Source organism: Alligator mississippiensis, chromosome 12 (genome assembly GCF_030867095.1).
Source record: "Alligator mississippiensis isolate rAllMis1 chromosome 12, rAllMis1, whole genome shotgun sequence".
Taxonomy (NCBI): Eukaryota; Metazoa; Chordata; order Crocodylia; family Alligatoridae; genus Alligator; species Alligator mississippiensis.
Window position 1 is genome coordinate 39,250,599 of NC_081835.1, and position 19,221 is coordinate 39,269,819.

The following is a 19,221-nucleotide window of genomic DNA, read 5'->3' on the forward strand; positions in this document are numbered from 1 at the left end:
CGGTTTGCAGTGCCACAAACCCATCTGTGGTGCCTTAAAATGCACGTACTGCACATGCATGCATTTGCTGCACTGCTAATTTGCAGCACGGGTTTTTTGACATGGGGATCTCCTGGTAGCAGCTGCATGCACCACTTGAAACCAGAGCCTGGCTGGCCAGAGCCACACTCCAGCTGTAGGCCGGGCTCTGTGTGCACAGATTGCTACTGCTGCAGCCCCAGGAGGTCCCCAGGACCCCAAGTAAAGCTGCTGGGACCATCCCAGGTGCTGGCCCTAAGCCCTCCTTACCCCACTTGGGGCAACTTGCTGTGTACCAGAGCATTCATGCAGTTGTGTTCCCTGGGGACAAGTAGCAGTGGCACAAATTGTGCTGCTGTTATCTGTCCCTCCAGAAACACACATTTCCACTTGTGGGGACATGTCCAAAATGTTTTACCAAGGTTTGCAGACAAGGAAACTGATCTACTGAGAGGTTAAGCAATATGCTCAAAGTCACTCAGTGGATCAGAAAAATAAACACCCGTGGTCCACTGCATCATGTTTTTCATAGCTGTACAATTTGATAGAAACTCATAGGACAGACTTTTCTGATGTTTTGCTTTTTGATGATAAGAAGGGCACACACATTGCTCATTGAAAGCTCTTTTGATTGGGTTGGGTTTTTTTTGCTCCTATAGACAAATACAGAAGAAAAGGATGTACCCTATAATATTTGAGTTTTGATTTAAACTTTTCCAGAGATTAGGAGTTCTGGATTCAGGGCTTGGTCTCTGCTGTCACAACAAAAGGGGCCAGCTGCCCAAACATTTCCAGCTGCCCCAATATTTTCAGACTTGCTCCCATTCCCACTGACTTGTAGAGATACTTTGCTACTGAGTTCAAGAGAAACTGGATCAGATTCTTAACTTGACCTGAATATTTGCTGGTACCCATGTAATGAACTACCTAATTGTTATTCAGATATTTTCAGTAGTAATAAGGCTAAGCAATAAAAGGATAAATAGGCACAGGTAAAGCTTGCATTTTTGGCCTGATTTTTTATAGAAGTAGTATAGGTTTCCCCTTATAGGCACCCTTGACACAGTGATATATATTTAACCAATCTGGCTGAGGATCTAAGGATAGCAATGAGTTTAAAGAGGCCCAATCCTGATCCTACTGAAGCTAAAAAGTAAAACTATTGATTTGAGTAAAAGCTGGATTGGGGCCTTGGAATGCAGAGCTACTGGCTTTGTATAGCTTCCCTGCCCATAGGGGTGACAAATTCCCATTTGGAGTGGGTATCACTGAGATACATAGATATATATAGTGGTTTGGTGATGCAGTAAGCTGCAGCCCATTTAGGGCTTTCAGCCTGCTATATTAGCAGTGACAAAAGGAAGTGAGATCTGACAGAGACTTAACATTTGTTTGTGTACCACTTGTCCTCTGTTCAGCTTGTGACCACCAATAATTAACCATGGATGATATCTATAAGGCAGCAGTAAGTATGTTTTTAAACATAACTTTTGTCTAGGATTGATTTTGAGGTATTATATAGATTTTTTTGTGTGTGATTTTGCTAATCTCCCAAAGGTATAAGAAGACACAGTACTCATTCATGTTTAGTTTTTTTCTACAAATAATTAACAGGAAAATACTTAGGAGAAAATGTTCCTGTAAGTATCCCACTAAAATATTTACAACAAGTCCTCTCCAAGTTCTGTGTTGTGTAATAAAGAGATGAAATTTAAAAGTAATCTTATGTTCCTGGCTTTACACAGGACTAGGTGGATTCATTCTTGTGCACCAAAATTCCTCACAAAAAGTTTGTCGCCCTGTTATTGATATCCACTCTGAGAAAACATAGTGCCAATTATGCTCACTGTACTTGATAAAAACAGTGGCAGAAACTTAATGAGATGCAATTTTGCCTTATATAGCTGGCCATGTAGTTTATTCTATAAACCCAAAATATTTTTTCTCCCTTTTAATAAATAGAAAAGCTACATTATATTGTGCCTTAAACAACTGATTATGTGTAAATTAAATGGTATCTTTGCATTCTGTAATGTATGAATCTCTCTGTCCTGGAATCTTTGCTACCACATTCTGTGCATGACTTTCATGACTATCTGGTTACATATGGGGTTGTAGTTTTTTGGTAACTGATTATGACTTTATATTTTTATCACCACCACAATGATAAATGAGTTATGGGTAGATTCTAAAGAAACAGAGATCCTGACTGACATATGACAAAAAAACAGCTGTTCATCATATTTGCCTAATCTGTGACTTCTTGTCAATATTTAAAATCTGCACTAGCCTGGAACTCTATTCTACAAACTGTGCTTTTGGTGGTTTCAGTGAGCCTGATCAGGTCAGGGTTGTAGAATAAGACAACAGATCTTTAAAGAAAGGAATAAAAAGAGTGACCTAAACACTAAAGAAAATGCATGCCTCTTTATGGCTGTTTAACTCAAGTCCCATAATATTTAGGGACATTAGACATACACTCCAAAATGAAAAGGTGAAATATTTCTTAAGTCAGTAATGCTAAAAATTAGCCAAATGGATCTGTCACTCAGACTGATAGAATGCATTCTGTAGCACAAAGAGTTAGTGTAGGGAAAAAATTGCATGTACAAATATTAGCCTCCTTTCATATTGCTTAATGTTGAACACCATATATGGCATAAAATATGAATCCCTGATCTAACTCCATTGACTTCAGTGATCATCTCTCTACTTAGCCTGTGGCAAGTTAAAGGGCATTTTTGATATTTCAGGTGTTCTGCCTAGTAGTTGTGAGGGTTGTTCCTGACTGCTTTTAAAAACAGGTTAAAATGAGATTCTAGTTAAATATTGTTTTTTGTTGTATTGTTGCAAGATGATGGCACATTTTAACAAATAAATATTTAATTGATTCACATCAAATACTTTAAAAGCACCAAGAAATACACTCTAGAGCTGGATCCAGATGTGCAGGCACATGAGGTCGTAGCACTGCAAACCTCTTTATAGTGCCAGAAAACACACATATTGCATGTTAAACCATTTGCCCCACTGTTAATTTGCAGTGCTGAAGCAAAATTTGTTACTGGGATTTCTTGGTAGCAAGCCCCCCACAAAAAACAAAACAAAACAAAACAAAATGGATCAAAGCATGCCAAAGCACCATGTGCCAGGGACAAACACAGAGACGGGGGAGCGGGCAGCTCCCTAGATTCCCCATCTGGAGGCACACTGCGCCTCAGCCAGCTGCGGAACAGCTATGTGCAATGTGCCTCAACACGGGGGAGCAGCCAGCCTAGGGAGCTGCTTGCTCCCCCATCTTAAGGCACACTATGTGTCTACACATGTAGATGCATGCCCAGGACAGCTTACTGTGTAGAGTACTATACTAAACTGCTCCCACATTATTTGCATGTGTAAATGTGCCCAAGGAGACTTTAGTTAAATACTTATTTTTTGTTGTATTGTTGCAAGATGATGGCATATTTTAACAAACAAATATTGAATTTATTTTTATAAAATACAATGCTCCAAGAAAACCCAGAGGGTCACTTGTGCCTACATAAGGTTATACAAATACAGAGCTATTCTGGTAAAGTTTTCAGACTCAGCTGAACAGTACTAAGATCAATGCCAGGGACAAATGTCCAAATAAGAAACACAAGGATAAATACCACTGTCATTCAGCTTCTGGGAACAATCACAAGGTTTATCTTTATCTCTAGTACCTCAGTCAGTGGGGATTATAAATAACTTGCATACCAAAAGTGTTATGTTACATAGGAGGCAACAGACATTTGTTTACTGGATATAGCTCATGCCTTCCAAGCCTCCAACCAGTGCCAAAACAATGAAGAAGCAGTCTGCAGCTGCTTGCCTTTCATCATGGATGGCAGGGCACAAAGAGTTCAGATTTCATGATGAAATGCTAAAGAAGAGTTGTGCTGCTATTGTTATCAGTGTGTGCATCTACACATGTAATTAATTTGAAGCAATAAAGTCTGGAGCAGTTTGAGCCAGAATAAACCACTCCCAGGTACAGCATCTACACGCGCACCCAAGACAGCTGCAATATGAGCTGGGATAGAACAGTTTACATAAGGGCCAGCAGTGCTGTAGCAAGGAGGGGGTGAGCAGGGAAGCATGGTGGGGAGAGGGGTGCCCCTCCAGATCTGTGCATAGAGCAAGGGTGGGCTGCTGCTGTAGGTTTGCCTCAGGTGCAAACTTAGTTGGATTCAGGTAAATATGGTATTTGTCCTCTAAGTAAAAGCATTTTCTCTACCCCTGTTATGGGTTTGGCAGTTTTCAATGAAAAATTCAAAAACTCTTGACACGTGCTAGTACGAACCTCAATATGTTCTCCAGAGAGGATACAATAGCAGGTAATTCTGGATTAAAGGGCTTTGAAAAACTTACTGCCTGTCAGGACCCAGGAATGAAATATAGAGGGTGTTGAATGTATGGACAATGTCCTCAGAAGGACACAGGACTTACTAATAGAGGAAGCAGCAGGTAATAACTATGGTTTATCATGATATGGAGTGGAGAAATAATTCTAGATTGGTTATAATCTACCCAAAAGTGGTAGGTAAAGATCTTAAAAAAGGGATTAGAAATGAATCTGTGTAAACAATGTAGTGATATATGAGAGCTATGGATAGCTACATAGATGCAATATTTGGTGAAGTAATGGAGGAAAGGAGTCAGGAATGCTTCATTAAATTATGTGGAGAATTTAATAGGATCTGTGCGACAGTAAAGTCAAGAAGGCACATGCCCAGAGAAGGAAGTAGGTTCAAATAAGAGAAAGTGTGTTAAGATAGTTCAGAAGACTACTATATGAATTGTAGCATGGGTGACTGGTGCCACCTTAGTTGGGGGCGGGCAATCTCACCAACTGGGGGGGAGTCCCCCTGTGGCTGATCGTGCCAACCAGGAAGCGGCTGCGACACTCCTGGAAGTGGCTGCAGCACTTCATCCGGCAGTCCCACTCCACCGGCACTCACGGGGGGCACCAGTGCTCCTGCCTGCCCCCCCTGCCCATCGCCTAAGTGGGGAGTGCGGCCTGTCAGGGGGTGTACCAGCGCTCTCAGGGGGTGCATGTGCACCCCCATGCACCCGCTATGTGTCGCCACTGAATTGTAGAAATTTCAGGGTACTACTGTATGAATTAAATAGAAAGTATATTGGTCTATAAAAGATATCAGAGATCTACCCAAAGAACTTTGACTGCCAAGGCAGTTCAGGGTACTCCTATATGACCCCAGAATTACTCTACTCAGCCTGCTGGTGTTCCTTATTTATTAAAATGTACTAGCCAATTGCACGTCAAGAATGGTGGCTGGATGCAGGAAGGCCAGGGGGCTGGGATTGAGTGCCACCATCTAACAGCCCATGCTGCCATTGTTCTGCCTCTTGCAGAGAGTGGGGTGGGAGAGCCAAGGTCAGCGCTGCTTTACTCAGCTCCCCCACCCTCTGTCTGGTCCTCAGCATGGCTTCAGAATCATGGCAGAGCTCCCTCATGCTTGAAGCACTCTGATTGGCCAATTGCCCATCAAGAATGATGTGGGGGGCAGGCAGGGACAGACTTCTGCCCCCATCTGGACCTGCTCCCAGCCCCACCATAACCTCCAATGCCATGGTATACCCACTCTTCCCCACCCCCCCGCGTCAGGCCCACTCAGGGATGGAAGAAGTGGGCTCGGGGTCGACACAGGGGAGGGGGGTGGGAGAGGAGTGGGCCTGGGCCCAAGGGGGAGAGGAGGCCCGCTCCTTCCCTCCCCCAGCTGCTGCCACATCGAGCTGGGCTTCTCTCTCGCCCCCCCCACTCCATCCCCTGTGTCCCTGCCATCATGGTGGCAGGCTGCCTTCTGTCAAAATGCTTCTTCATGCTCTGATCGGCTGTTTGTCAGCAAATCAGAGTGCGAATAAAGTGTTACAGACAGACAGACAGACAGACAGACACAGGCTTTTATAATATTAGAATACTAACAGGACCTCATTGATATTTGCGCTTGATATAATAATGGCAGAAATTGGAAATACTTTTCCAGACCAGTACAGCTGAACATGATGCTAAATGGACTCATTTACGAGTAATAGCAAAGCAAGCATGCCAGTGATGTTACAACACCTCTGCTTCTCCACCAACTCAACATAGGTCCCAGATCTGCAGCATTTGTGGAGTGGACTGAGGGAGCAACAAGGCCAGGTTGGAGACTATTACCTATAGCCTATAACAGGCTGCAGAAAAACTCCAGAGCTACTCTCTGACCTGGCCATTGTTCAGGCATGGACTCTTTTCCTACCTCATAGTTCCAAACACAAAGCCTATTTATTCAACCTGAAATTTGCAGGAGAAAGGAGGGTGAATTTCATAGCAACACATCTTTCTCATTCCAATTTAGTAACGTAGATTCATTTTGTTTCTTTATTTAACACCTTTTACCTACTCTATCTTACCTCCTTCTTGCAGCACACTATACAACCCTGGAGCACCAGTAATTTAAGACTGCAATAGAAAATGGAATGGAATGCCTTCCATTTTCATGATAATCAATGCAATAAAACTCAGGAAACAAATACCTGTTTAACACATTCCCATTATATTTTCAGGTCCCATCCTGACCCCAATTGAAACTGGGCCGTAAGATTCTTTTCAATATGTGTTGAATGTTAGGGAATGGGTCAAAAACATACAAAAGCAAAGAGCAGTCTCTGAATGCTTTATCCAAAAATAGTGAAAAGGAGATGCAGATGAATCTTTATAAAGGTCAATCAGTTATTAATGGGCTAGGCCAGGAGTACTCAATGCCCAGCATGCAGGTCAGATCTGACCCCCTCTTCTGTGTCATCTGGCACGTGGGTCAATGAGGAGCTTTGCAGGCTATAACCCTATGTGCTAGATTGGGCACACAGCATGACACTGGACCTTATCCCAGCTCATGAGGCTGGGTGGTGACAGCACTGGCCTCTGGGGCCTAATCCCAGTGTATGGGGCTGGATGGGAATAGTATGGAGCCCAGTACTGGTTCATTGGGTCCTATCTGGCCCACAGACCAGCCCCATGCAATTCATCTGACTCATGGAGCCCAAAGGTTGAGTGCCACTGGGCTAGACAGTTTGGTAGGCTTGTGGAATCTAAGGTCAAAATGGACTGTTACAATTATCTAGCCTAACTACCCACGTAACACAGGCTATAGAGCTTCACTTGGTTACTCCTGTGTCTGACAACAATTAGAGGCCAAATGAGAATCTCTTTTAGAAAGACATCCAATTCTGATCTAAAGACTCCCAACAACAGAGAACTAATCATTCCCAGTATTCTTTATATATGAAAAATGCATTTCTTAGTTGGGCCTCCTACTGCAAATAGTTAAATGAAGCTTTCTAGTACAGGGGTGTAGGCTTTCTAGTACATGCACTCTAGCAAATAATTTAACTCCAGGAAAATAAAAAATAAAATATTTTTAAATGTGAAGAATTACATCATATATTAAAAAGCTACTGTGTCAAAACCACTTACAGTAGTTAAAATACCTTCTACACCTCAAGAAGGGCGGTTGTGAGTTAGTTAATATTTGTAAAGCATTTTTGAACCAGTAGTGTGTTATGTAAATGATGTTAACAATTAGTGATGACTAATAAAATGAATTAGTTTATCTTTTTATTTTAATTACAGGTTGAACAGTTGACAGAAGAACAGAAAAATGGTAGGTGTATCTTTAAACCTGACATAACTGTGGACAAAAGATTATCTCTTCCAGCAAGTCCATTATCAACCTATGGCATTACTTTGTGGCTTCAGCAGCCAACACAGGATCTGCAATTAGCTGCTACAAGTGATAGACAATAGGGCTGCGCGAAACGGCATCGTTCAGTTTTACCTTGAGTTTCGATGGTTCGACAGAGCAGTGTTTCATCTCGAATTTCATTTTGAGTCAAAACAGCTGTTCCATTCCGTTGAAACAGCAAGGCCATTTTGACGCTGCTTCAAGTTTCGCTGGGGATGGGGAGTCAGACCAGCTGGGCTGACTCCCCATCCCCAGTGCCAGGGGCGAGAGGCAGACTAGCTGGGCTGCTTTTCCATCCCACATGCTAGATTGTGCCAGGGGTGGGAGGCAGCTCAGCTGGGCTGCTTCCCTGTCCCCCACGCTAGATTGCGCCGGGGGCGGGAGGCAGCCCAGCTAGCACAGGGGACAGTGCAATCTAGCGTGGGGGATGGGAAAGCAGCCCAGCTGGGCTCCTTCCCACCCCTGGTGCAATCTAGTGTGGGGGATGGGAAAGCAGCCCAGCTGGGCTGCCTTTCACCCCCAGCACAATCTAGCACAGAGGACTGGGAAGCAGCCCAGGTGGTCTGCCTCCTGCCCCAGTGCGATCTAATGCAGAGGACCTGGAAGCCACCCAGCTGTGCTGTTCCCAGCCCCCGGTGTGATCTAGCATGGAAGACTGGAAAGCAGCCCAGCTGGGCTGTCTTCCACCCCCTACCGGATCTTGTGCTGGGGATGGGAAGTCAGCCCAACTGGACTGACTTCCCATCCCCAGCCTATGATCAAAATGTTTCGACTTTCAAAACATTTCAGCCAGCCTCATTTTGTGTCAAGGCTATTTTGAGGGCCTTTGGTTTTTTTCAATTTTGCTGTTTTGACCTCGAAATTGGTCGAAACAGTGTTGAAATGAAACGGCCGGCAAAATTTTGCACAGCCCTAATAGACAACCTTCAGCAGTCAGACAAAATAAAGTGTAAAGCAAATGAATCTTCATTACAAGGCTTAAGTAAAAGGACTAAAACCAAAAGACTAATTTCTATGATAATATTTCATGCTATTTCATATCTTAATGCTATTTAGGTTACACACAGCATATAATAAATATAGTAGGGATTTTGTCAGGCCTCTGAGTACTCCTGTGTCAAAAATCCTGAAACATAATATGGAAAGGAAGTACTGTACTAGAAATCCTGTGAAAAAGCCTATTCTTGTGATGTATCTGGCTCATATTTTTAAATTGAAGACATACGGGAATTATAGAGTTGGAAAAGTAGAAATTTGGGTTTATGTATACAAACTGAACCATTACACTGTAGCTGTGCTAGATTCCTCAACTGTATCTGACAATGGCTGTCAAGAGTGTCTTCAAAACTCCTTACTCATCAGCAGGGATCCTGGTTTTCTCTGTTTAAAAATCCCAAATTCTCTGCTTTAAAAAAATCCCAAATTCTCTGATTAAAACCCCCCAAATACATTTTTCCATGATTAAAATGAAACCCCTATTTATATAGGTGTCAATTGAACACAACGTTTTATTCATATATTTACCATTTTAAAGCAATTTGGATGCCTATCAGTGCCTCAATCATTATAATAAAATAAATTCTGAATATCTATATATTCTGGTGTTTGGTTTGGTTTTTTATCATAGGAAATCAGAGCTCCCCCTGCCCCCTTTGCTCATCAGGAGACAGGTCAAACTGCAGTCATCTCCCCAGTTGCTTTGTGGTGCTGAGCAGCTTTGATATGCAGTTGCCCTTCATTCCCAAGCCACACCCACCCCAGCCCTACCAGTGCCTCTCACTTCCAACCCACAATCTTCTGCTCCCATCTTTACCCCTCAGTCCCAACCCACAGCCCCCTGGCTATGGGACTTGATGGCTGCTATACCCAGAATAGAGTACAGAGCCCAGGCCCCTGCTCCATGGGTGGCACAGCTGGAGCAGAGCTGAGCAGAGCCCGTGCAGGTTGGGGGAAGATGTGGGCTGCCCACTGTTGGCTCAAGCTCCCCATCTTGCTACCCTCCCCTTGGGAGTCTAGGTGGCCCCGCGGGTAGAACCGGACACAGGAGGGTGAAGTGGGGCAAGGAGGCTTGGTGCCGCTGCTGTTGGGACCCCCAGGCCAGCTGTGCCATGGTGACAAAGCACCCCGTGCCCACCTGGCAGCAGCAGAGGTGGCAGCACAAAGTTGTGCCCCCTGCTGCTGTTGGCGGGCAGAGGGCAAATTACCATGAGGGCGTAGCTGGTGTGCGGGTCCTGGCAGAGGTGGCAGTGGTGGCATTGAGCCTCTCTGCCCCACCCCACTCTCCCAAATCAGGTCCCACTCCCTGGGTTGCAGAGGCCCCTGGAGGGAGGGCAGGAGAGCAGGAAGTCCTGAGCCATAGGTGGCAGAAGTGGGGGACTAATGGGGCTTATCCCCCCCGCATAATGTGGGGCAGCAGTAGGGCCGCAAGGCAGCCCAGCCAAGGGCTTCTGGTGCAGCAGGGGTGGGGAGGGAGTGGGTCTGCAGCTGAGGCTGGCGCTAGGGGAGGGGCAGGCACTGCACAGCTAGCAAGGTTCAGGACTGAGCTGCGAGCAGCTTGTCCAGGGGGCACGGCTCCTGCTGCTACCTGCACCCTGGGAGGCACGGGGGGCATGTGCCCCTGGATCTGCACAGGGCAGGACTGGCTGCCAGTGTGGGCTGGGGCCAGGGCTGCACTGGGCTGGGCTGTTCCTGGCAGGGGGAGAGGCTGGGCTGGGAAAGAGCCCAGTGCAGCTTTCACCCCAGTCCACAGTGCCCCCTGCCCTGCCATGCTCCACACAGATCCAGGGGCATGTGTCCCCCATGCACTTCTGGGATGTGTACAGCAGTGGGAGCCACCACCCTTTCCCTGCATCCCCTGGAAAGGAACAGTGACGCGGTGCAGGCAGGTGCGAGGATCCTGAGGGCTCCATCCCATCTGGCCCAGCAGTGCAACCAAGGCCCACTCTCCTTCTCATCATGGCCACCTCTATCTGCACCCCGCACATCACCTTTTTTCCCCCCATCCCCCTCTCCGCATCACCTATGCCCCCTCCCCTCATAAACTTACCTGCAGGCAGCTGGGGGAGCTGTTCTCCACTGCTGCTTAGCCATATTGCTGGCCACGTGCATGTGTGTGCACCTGACACCCCCTGGTCCCACTCCCCCCAGCCCCAAACAGCCCTTTGCAGGCTGGAACTCTGTCAGCCTGCAAGGGAAAACCTGTAGTTTCCCATGTTTTTCTCGTTTAAAGGAGAAAATCCGACTCTTTCCACAGCAAATGGAAAACCTGGATCCCTGCTCATCAGGACTGACTGTAGTGAGTTAAAATGACTATGGAGCTGAGCTGACCCTGTTGCCACATGCAGGGCAATCACTTTCCTACTAACTTGACATCTATTTACAATCACAGCTCACAGTTAAAAAGGAATCTGTTGACATTCCTTTGAGGTTTGCCTATTACTACAGTAGTGAATATTAATATCCTTAATGCTGACTCCTATCAACAGGGGCTAACACCTTCCTGTCTAATTCCTCTCTCTAGAGTTCAAGGCTGCTTTTGATATCTTTGTCTTGGGCGCAGAGGATGGCTGTATCAGCACAAAGGAACTTGGGAAGGTGATGAGAATGTTGGGGCAGAACCCCACCCCTGAGGAGCTGCAGGAGATGATAGATGAGGTGGATGAAGATGGTAAGCTATTCTCTTAAATCTTCTAGGTGCCAACAGTGCACATCAAAGCATTCACAGTGCCACAACACTGCACAACATTGTGTGACATTCAACCTTGTACTTGAATGAGACACTTTGGTAGCTTTTACCTAGTCCTTCTACTTCTAGTTTACAGTAGGTGGATCACTACTAACCAGATTTTTGTTTGCTGAAGGTTTGCATGGACAATAAAGATACTAAGACACATATCATAAGATTAAGAATTTGCCTCAGTCTCACTGCCTAAGATTTCATCACCTCCTATTGTCTTGCAGCATACTGCTGGTTTGCTCGTCTACCCCAGCACTATCCTGCTATCTCCTCTCTGCCCTCCCCGCCCTCCTGCCTTCCCTTCCCTTCCCTTCCCTTCCCTTCCCTTTTATATTTTAATTTCTCTATCCTTCTTATACACTGCTTTCTGCACATTCCACAGCCTCTGATGAAGTAAGCTTCAGCTCACAAAAACTTTGCTACGCATCTACTTTGGTTAGTCTATAAGGTGTAAATCTACCCTGCCTTCTAACATATTGCATACCAGACAGTTGTCACCCTCCCCTGTATTCATGGTGGTGCTTTTCAGAGGCATCATATGTACATATTTCTTATAAGTTGTTCCATGTAGTTGAAATTCTGCACCCTCGTGGAAACTTAATGGATTGTAGTTGGGTACAGGGCTCTGCCTGTATGGTACAACTTGTGGAACAGGGCCCATACTTTATAAAATAGCACAACTGAGATTTTCAAAGAAGTACAAAAATTTTAGATGCTCACACTTGCTGAATTTCAATGCTTGCTTCAGTGCTGCAGGCTCCTGTGGCAAATCCAGACTAAATGATGAAAGATGCTAAGAATAGTGATTATTATTACTGTAATGAATGCAGCTACATTTCTCAAACTTATTTTAAGGGACGCAGGTACTCAGACACTATAGGGGACACAGTAAGGACCTGTACAGACTAGGACACATGGCAAAGATTATAGGTTGAACACTGAAACTTCTATGAGTGCAGATTCCATATGTGCAAATTTTTATCACGAAACAAAATCTTCAGAGCTTAAATATGAAAGTATATATACCAGTAACAGCAATTAAATTATTATAGCTATGAATAAACCCATGAATGTATGAAGGCTAGAGAGAAACAATAGAGCTAAAAAATGAAACAATAATCTATTTCTAAGCTACCAAAAGTTGGTTAAACAACATGAAAAAAACCCTATGAGTTAAGGAAAATTGATGTCATTTAAACAACCAATATACATTTTTTTACAATATATGTTGTAAAAATATAGGTCATCATTTTCCACTGTCTTGTATCTTATGTTGAAATTTACACCTATGCACGATGAGCATGAAATGTTAACAAATCAGAATTTCTCTTACTGACATATTTGATATGGGTTTTTTTGAGTTTGTAAAGACAAAATGACTACATCACTTGTGAATCTAACATATAATTTCTGTTACTCCATAATCTTTGAGACTGTCATTTGTTCTCAGTGCAACAACCTGGAATTCTACAGCTAAATTACCAATAGGGATTTATCTCTGTCTTGTGCATATGCATGTTCGTTAAAGGAAAAGGACATGACAAATTGTCCTCCAGACTGTAGCATGATCTAACTTCATGTATTCCACTTTTCAGGCAGTGGCACTGTAGACTTCGATGAGTTCTTAGTTATGATGGTCCGATGTATGAAAGATGACAGCAAAGGAAAATCAGAAGAGGAACTCTCAGATCTATTCAGAATGTTTGATAAGTAAGAGGCTTGAGTGTAATATACCATATTTACTTGATTCTAAAAGAAGTTTTTTCCCCCCATTTAACATGGGGGCAGGACCAGATTAATGCATAGGTAAACTAGGTACATGCCTAGGGCCCTAAGTGAAGAAGAGGCCCAGTTGTGCTTATTTTACATATTATAATTATTGAGTGAAAAAAGTAATATAAATATATAGTATTAAGTAGGGGCCCATGTGTTTGTTTGCCTAGGGGCCACTAAAGGGTTAATTTGGCCCTGCATGAGGGGTGGGGAGGGAAAGTCCCTCATCTAAGATGTAAAAGTGCAGTAGGGGGGCAACTGCGGCTCCAGCTTCAGCACCTACTTAGGACCCAGCTTTAGCTGCAGCGGTTGCCTGTGGCCTCCCTTCTACCCGCGCGCCCCCCCTCCCCCATCCATTGGCAATCCGCAAAGGGTGCACATGGGTGCATGTGCACTCCCTGAGATTGTCCACCGCCAGTGTCTGTGGGTGGTCGCCGCTCATCACTCCTCCCCCCACCGCTGACACTGCTGGCAGTGTCTGCGGGTGGTCACCAATCGCCGCTTGCCACTTGCCAATCACCACCCCCGCCACTGCCGAGACCGCTGCAGCTGCCTGTGGGCAGTCCCCCACTTGGCCCGCCTTCACTGCAGCCACGCCTCCACCACCAACACCGCCGCTGCCACCTGCGAGCAGTTGCTGTGCCCCCCCCCCCGGCCTCCAGAGGCATGAGGCGTTCATGCTGCCATCTCCCCCTGTGCAGTCTTTCCCCATGCCATGTAGCCTTTGGTCACTGCCCTCCCACTTACCTTTGCTCTGCAGGGGCAGGCTCTGCATGCTGCAGCCTGAGGCACTGAGCACAGTCCCAGCCCAGCCTATTGCAGCAGCAAGCAGAGTGCATGGCAGCTACACCAGCTGGGCTAGGACTGTGTTCCATGCTCCAGGCTAGAATGGAAGTGGAGCCTGCTGCACAGAGCAAAAGGAGGGGAGAGAGTGGGACCAGAAAGGCTGGAGATGAGGGAGAAGGAGGGGGTGTAGAGGCTGGGGAAGTGGCATGAACGATGCATGCCCCTGGCGACTGGGGGAGCATGGTGGCACTGGCAGCGGCAACTGCCCACAGGGGTGCAGTGCCATACTCGGGGTGCACATGCACCCACATGCACCCCCTACACGTCGCCAATGGGAGGGGGGGAAAGGGAGGAGCAGATGCTAGGGAGAAGGACAGGAGAGTAGAGGTGGCAGGAGTCAGACAGATGGTAGCAGGCAGGCACAAGCACAGGGCAAGCTGCTTAATCTCTGCACCTACCCCCACACTGTCTGCTCCCCTGCAGTGGTGAGTAGGGATGAATTAAGACAACCTTTCACTAATTAGATTAGATACATGAGAGATTATAAGAAATGTATAATTTTTCCTTGTACAGAATCTAATAATTGTGTGTGTGTGGGGGAGTCATCTTACAGTCAGGGTCATCTTAGATTCAAGTAAATATTATATTAATTAAAAAAAAGCCTACCCTGCAAACAGAAGTGATCTATTATTGAGGTGCCAATAACGACTCCACAGTTAAGGCTGAATTAAGTTTTGCACAGTAGTGAATCCAGGAATGGGGGAAAGTGGGTGTGGCAAGAGGGGTATAGCACTTTGGTGGCACCATGCATGTGCATTGCACTCTGAGCTCACTGCCTGGTCACAGTCAGTTCTTGCAGGAGCTCCATGTCAGCAGTGAACTCCAAACTCAGCAGCTGATCAGGGCAGGGTCTGGCTGGATCCCTGCTTTTACTTGGCTCTGCAGCCTAGGAAGTGAACACTGCTACTGTTCACCATTCACCTCTCTCCTCTCCCCCAGCACTATACCTAGACTCCTGGCAGCCCCAGGGAAACTTTTAGTATCACCCCATGTCCCCCTTCACCAGAGATGGTAATAATAATAATTATAATAATAATACCATTTTTGGTCTCCTTTTCTGTCTGGGCCCTGGGTGGAAGCCTGGCTCAGCCATGCCTTGTGTCCAGCCCTGCTCTCCCCTCCCTACTGAATTCAGCAGCTGGAGAAAGGAAGGGAATGATTGATGGCAGCAGCACTCAAAACCTGGACTCTGAAGCTGTGTGAAAGCCAGGGCTCTGAGCAGATGTTGGAGAGCTCAAATGCAGCACAATCAAAGCGAGGTGCAACTGTGCAGCTCCCTTTGGATCTGTCCTGAGTTTTGCACTTAAAGCAAAGAGTCAATTTTTTAATTGCATATAAATAATACAGAATGTCCTCCTAAAACGTAGCATCTTTTTTTTGTTCCAAATGATACTGACAATGAAATAGCGCTGAAATTCATCTTCTAATTCTTTCATAGTTAAGACTAATTGAAATCTTGTGAGCTAGCCACATTTGAAAAAAGGTGTTAATTATATAAAATTAATGGTTAGTGGATTTAACTGTTAGGACGATGTACTACAGATTAGGCCAGGTCTAGAGATCAGGCTTTGTCCATCTACACAAAAGAAAATCTTGAATTTAGCTGGAGCAACAAATAGTTTACAAAAAGATTAGTGTTACAAGCCATAATGTTATGTTATTCTTCATAAATTAAAATTTCCCTTTCAACAGAAACTGACACTTAAAATAACTTCAGAGATACTAAAAATTGCCATCTTACAAAATAGATGCAATAGGACTTTTAGCAAATGACTTAAGTACATCCTTAACTGTAGACACATTTGAAGTCCAAGATCTAAATCACTCACCAAAGTTTTTTTTCTTTTGCAAATATTATGCCTTTATCGATTACCAGAAACAAAAAATTATCATTCTCTTTTAGTATCCCTGATGTAGATTAATCTTAAAAGATGGTTTCCCCAGAAAAGAGAGAGCTAATGTCATCTCATTTATTTATCTTCCTAATTTATGTGGGAAATACAAGTGAATGGGTTACTAGGGGCAGTTATTTAGAAGTGATATAACATGGGTTGGAATGTCCCATCTATTTCCCCTATATTGAGCTATTCCAACTTTGAGCAATTCTGTTGCACAGAAATGCTGATGGATACATTGACCTTGAAGAGCTAAAGATCATGCTGCAGGCTACAGGTGAGACCATCACTGAAGATGATATAGAGGAGCTGATGAGAGATGGAGACAAAAACAATGATGGCAAGATTGATTATGATGGTAGGTTTCTTAAGTGCATAATTTGGGAATTGCAGGAGATGGAGATCTGAATCCCTCTTCAAATTTTCTAAAGTTTAGTTTCACCTCACCTCTAAAATATGAGGGTTGTTAATCCTACATTTTCAAAGCAGCCTTTAGATTTACACTGTAGCACATGGAAACCTAAATTATTTTGCAGGAGAAATACTTTGAATGGTGATATGTCAGATCGTTCCCTTACTTTGAATAGATATGGTTTGTCATAATTTACACACACAAATTTACAAATTAATTTAACACACACAAATTTAAAGGCTGGGCTAGGACTGTTATTTTCCCCAAAAACATTAAACTAAAACTATTATATTGATTTTGTGAATAAAACACATTTCCCATTAGATTTCACTTTAAATCTGTCTATGCTACTGTCTGCTTTATTGTTTCCATAAGGCAATATTTATGCCTTAATCCAGAAATTTGCTCTGTGAAATCTGACCTTTGTGTCTATACATAGACCCATTGACCCTAGGGGGGGTTCTGCATAGTACATATATTTAAATACAAGTAACATGCTGCAGGATAAGAGCCTCAATCCATAATGATAGATGCACTAATGCAATGGAAAAGCCATGCTCTTAAGTCATCATTGTTTAAAATTAATATTGGACTATTACATATATACGAAAGCTAATCAATATCAGCATTTGGAAAACCAACTATTATGCTATAAGTTGATTAAAAAATTAACACTTTTCAAAAAAGATTGCAATTTTTTGCAAAACATTTTTGTCAATTTAAAAAAAAAAATCCTGATCAGCTGCAATGCACAGGTATTTTGTATGAGGATAGAGTTTGAAAATTCACAGAAGTAAATGCTATTTTTCAAATGTTATCTTGAGGCAAATCTTCAGTTCATATAAGTGGGTGCAAATCTACTGAATTCATGACAGCAATGCTTATTTGCAAACTGAGATCCAGGCCACTATCTTTTGGGACACATCCTCCACTATAAATTTTCCATGAATCTTTCCCTACCTGTGCTTGTGCTCAGTTTTACATTTTAGTGGCACATGTCTCAGAAAGAGTAACATATAATCTTCTATTGCTAGTAGAAAACTAGCTGTGATAGGAGGTGTTTATGAATATGAAGAGGAGACAAGAAATAAGGAGAATACAGTTGTCTTAGAAATCGGTTGAAAGAATGCTAATTCAGAGTGACTTTCCAGTTGTCTTTGAACATGCACATGACTTTCATTTTCCTTTCTTTGGCAGAGTTCTTGGAGTTTATGAAGGGAGTTGAATAAATCTGAAACAACAGGATGAACAGCCTTGTCTTTTAAATCCCTCCAATTACTTGTGTCATCAACTTGGTTATGTCCCCTTGGCTGCTAGCATGAAGAATGTGTTGAACAGGGTGGCCGTCTAGAGAATACAGTGTTTTCATATCAAAGTGCCTCAGATGATTGATCCATGAAGATTTAAATAAGAATGCTATAACACAATTGTGTATTAGTTATTAAAGTTCCCTTGTGCAAGTGTCAAGTCTTGATCAATCAAGAGTAGATGAGATAACAAAAATATCATTATATCTGTAAGAAACATTTTGCCTGTAGTCTAACTGTAACCTCTCAATTGTAAAAAGCAAACAAAGAATTGACTATTACTAAAGCACTACATATTGTCAGATATTGCATGTGACCCCTCTGTGAATTGTTTACTAAAAGGTTGCATGTTTCTTATAGCTGTGCACTGAACTATGCATTTGGAGAAATTCCTGTTCCTGGTGAAGTGAATAAGTGTCAGTTTTAATGCTACCATGATTTGGTCTTCAGCACTTGTGGGGCTAATCATATTGCATGGAACAATGAATAATGAAATATTAATTTGTGTTTGAACCTTAAGTAGAATGATGATTTGAGACATTTTAACTGTCACTGAAAATTCAGATTTTAAGTAGAAAAATGCAATATACAGTCTGTACTCTGCTTCCTCCTCTACCTATCATGACAGATGTCCAGTATTGTGGCAGTCTGCTCTGTGTGCAAAAATAAGATTCCTTTTCAAAATGCTAATAAAAACATTCATAAGCCAGAGTGGATGGTTTGTTATTTGCTGTTTCACAAAAGCCATTTTAGTTACAGTTTTAAAATAATCAAAGGACTATTTTCAGAGGAAATAAGTGAAGTGTGTTGCCAGGTTTTCATGAGAACAACTGGATCAGGGTGAAGGAAGTCTTCATGTTTTTGGAAATAATGCATTCAGAATCTCTATTACTGAAAGTGGAAGTCACTTAAATCATGTCACAAGTATCCACAACACTACTATTGTATGGTAAGATATGTTTTGTAAGCTGTCATTATCACATCAGAAGCTCTTCAGGGCTCTTCAGAATTTGTCCTCAATAGAATAAAAAAAAATAGGGAAGGAAGGGACCTCAGGAGTTCATTTAGTCCAACCCCCCTGCTCGAAGCAGGACCATCCCCAATTAGATCATCCCAGGCAGGGCTTTGTCAAGCCAGGCCTTAAAAACCTTCACGGACTGAGATTGTACCACCTCTCTAGGTAACCTGTTCCAGTGCTTCACCACCCTCCTAAGGTTTAATAGTTTAATTTTTTCCCCTTGGCATGATGATTCTGTAAATTTTTGAGGTATTCACACAGTGATTCTCAACATTTTTAGATCCAAGGCGCCCCCTCAGAAAATTCCAGCTCTTGGTGTTCACTTTTTTTTTTAGGGGTGGAAAGTATGGGAAGAGTTTATTGGTGAAAAGAAAGTTGGAAGGATCCCTGGAAAGAATGAATTTAAGGAAGCATGTGAAGCAGGAAGTTGAGAGTTCTTGGTGA

The 19,221-nt window shown here is 43.5% G+C and overlaps 1 protein-coding gene across 1 annotated transcript; it reads left to right on the plus strand.

Moving 5' to 3' along the window:
* Positions 1–1,376: 1,376 nt before the first annotated feature.
* Positions 1,377–18,470, plus strand: TNNC1 (troponin C1, slow skeletal and cardiac type). Its single transcript, XM_006270364.3, has 6 exons — positions 1,377–1,483; positions 7,679–7,709; positions 11,311–11,457; positions 13,122–13,236; positions 16,262–16,398; positions 17,650–18,470. Exons 1-6 carry the CDS (start codon positions 1,460–1,462, stop codon positions 17,679–17,681), a joined length of 486 nt encoding a protein of 161 aa, XP_006270426.1. The 5' UTR covers positions 1,377–1,459; the 3' UTR covers positions 17,682–18,470.
* The last annotated feature ends 751 nt before the right edge of the window (positions 18,471–19,221 follow it).

What these genes read in the sequence shown, in the direction of transcription:
- TNNC1 (XM_006270364.3), top strand. Translation starts at nt 1,460, where the DNA reads ATGGATGATATCTATAAGGCAGCA. An exon ending in ATGATATCTATAAGGCAGCA is followed by an intron (nt 1,484 to 7,678) that starts GTAAGTATGTTT and finishes TTTTAATTACAG; the next exon opens with GTTGAACAGTTGACAGAAGA. An exon ending in GACAGAAGAACAGAAAAATG is followed by an intron (nt 7,710 to 11,310) that starts GTAGGTGTATCT and finishes TCCTCTCTCTAG; the next exon opens with AGTTCAAGGCTGCTTTTGAT.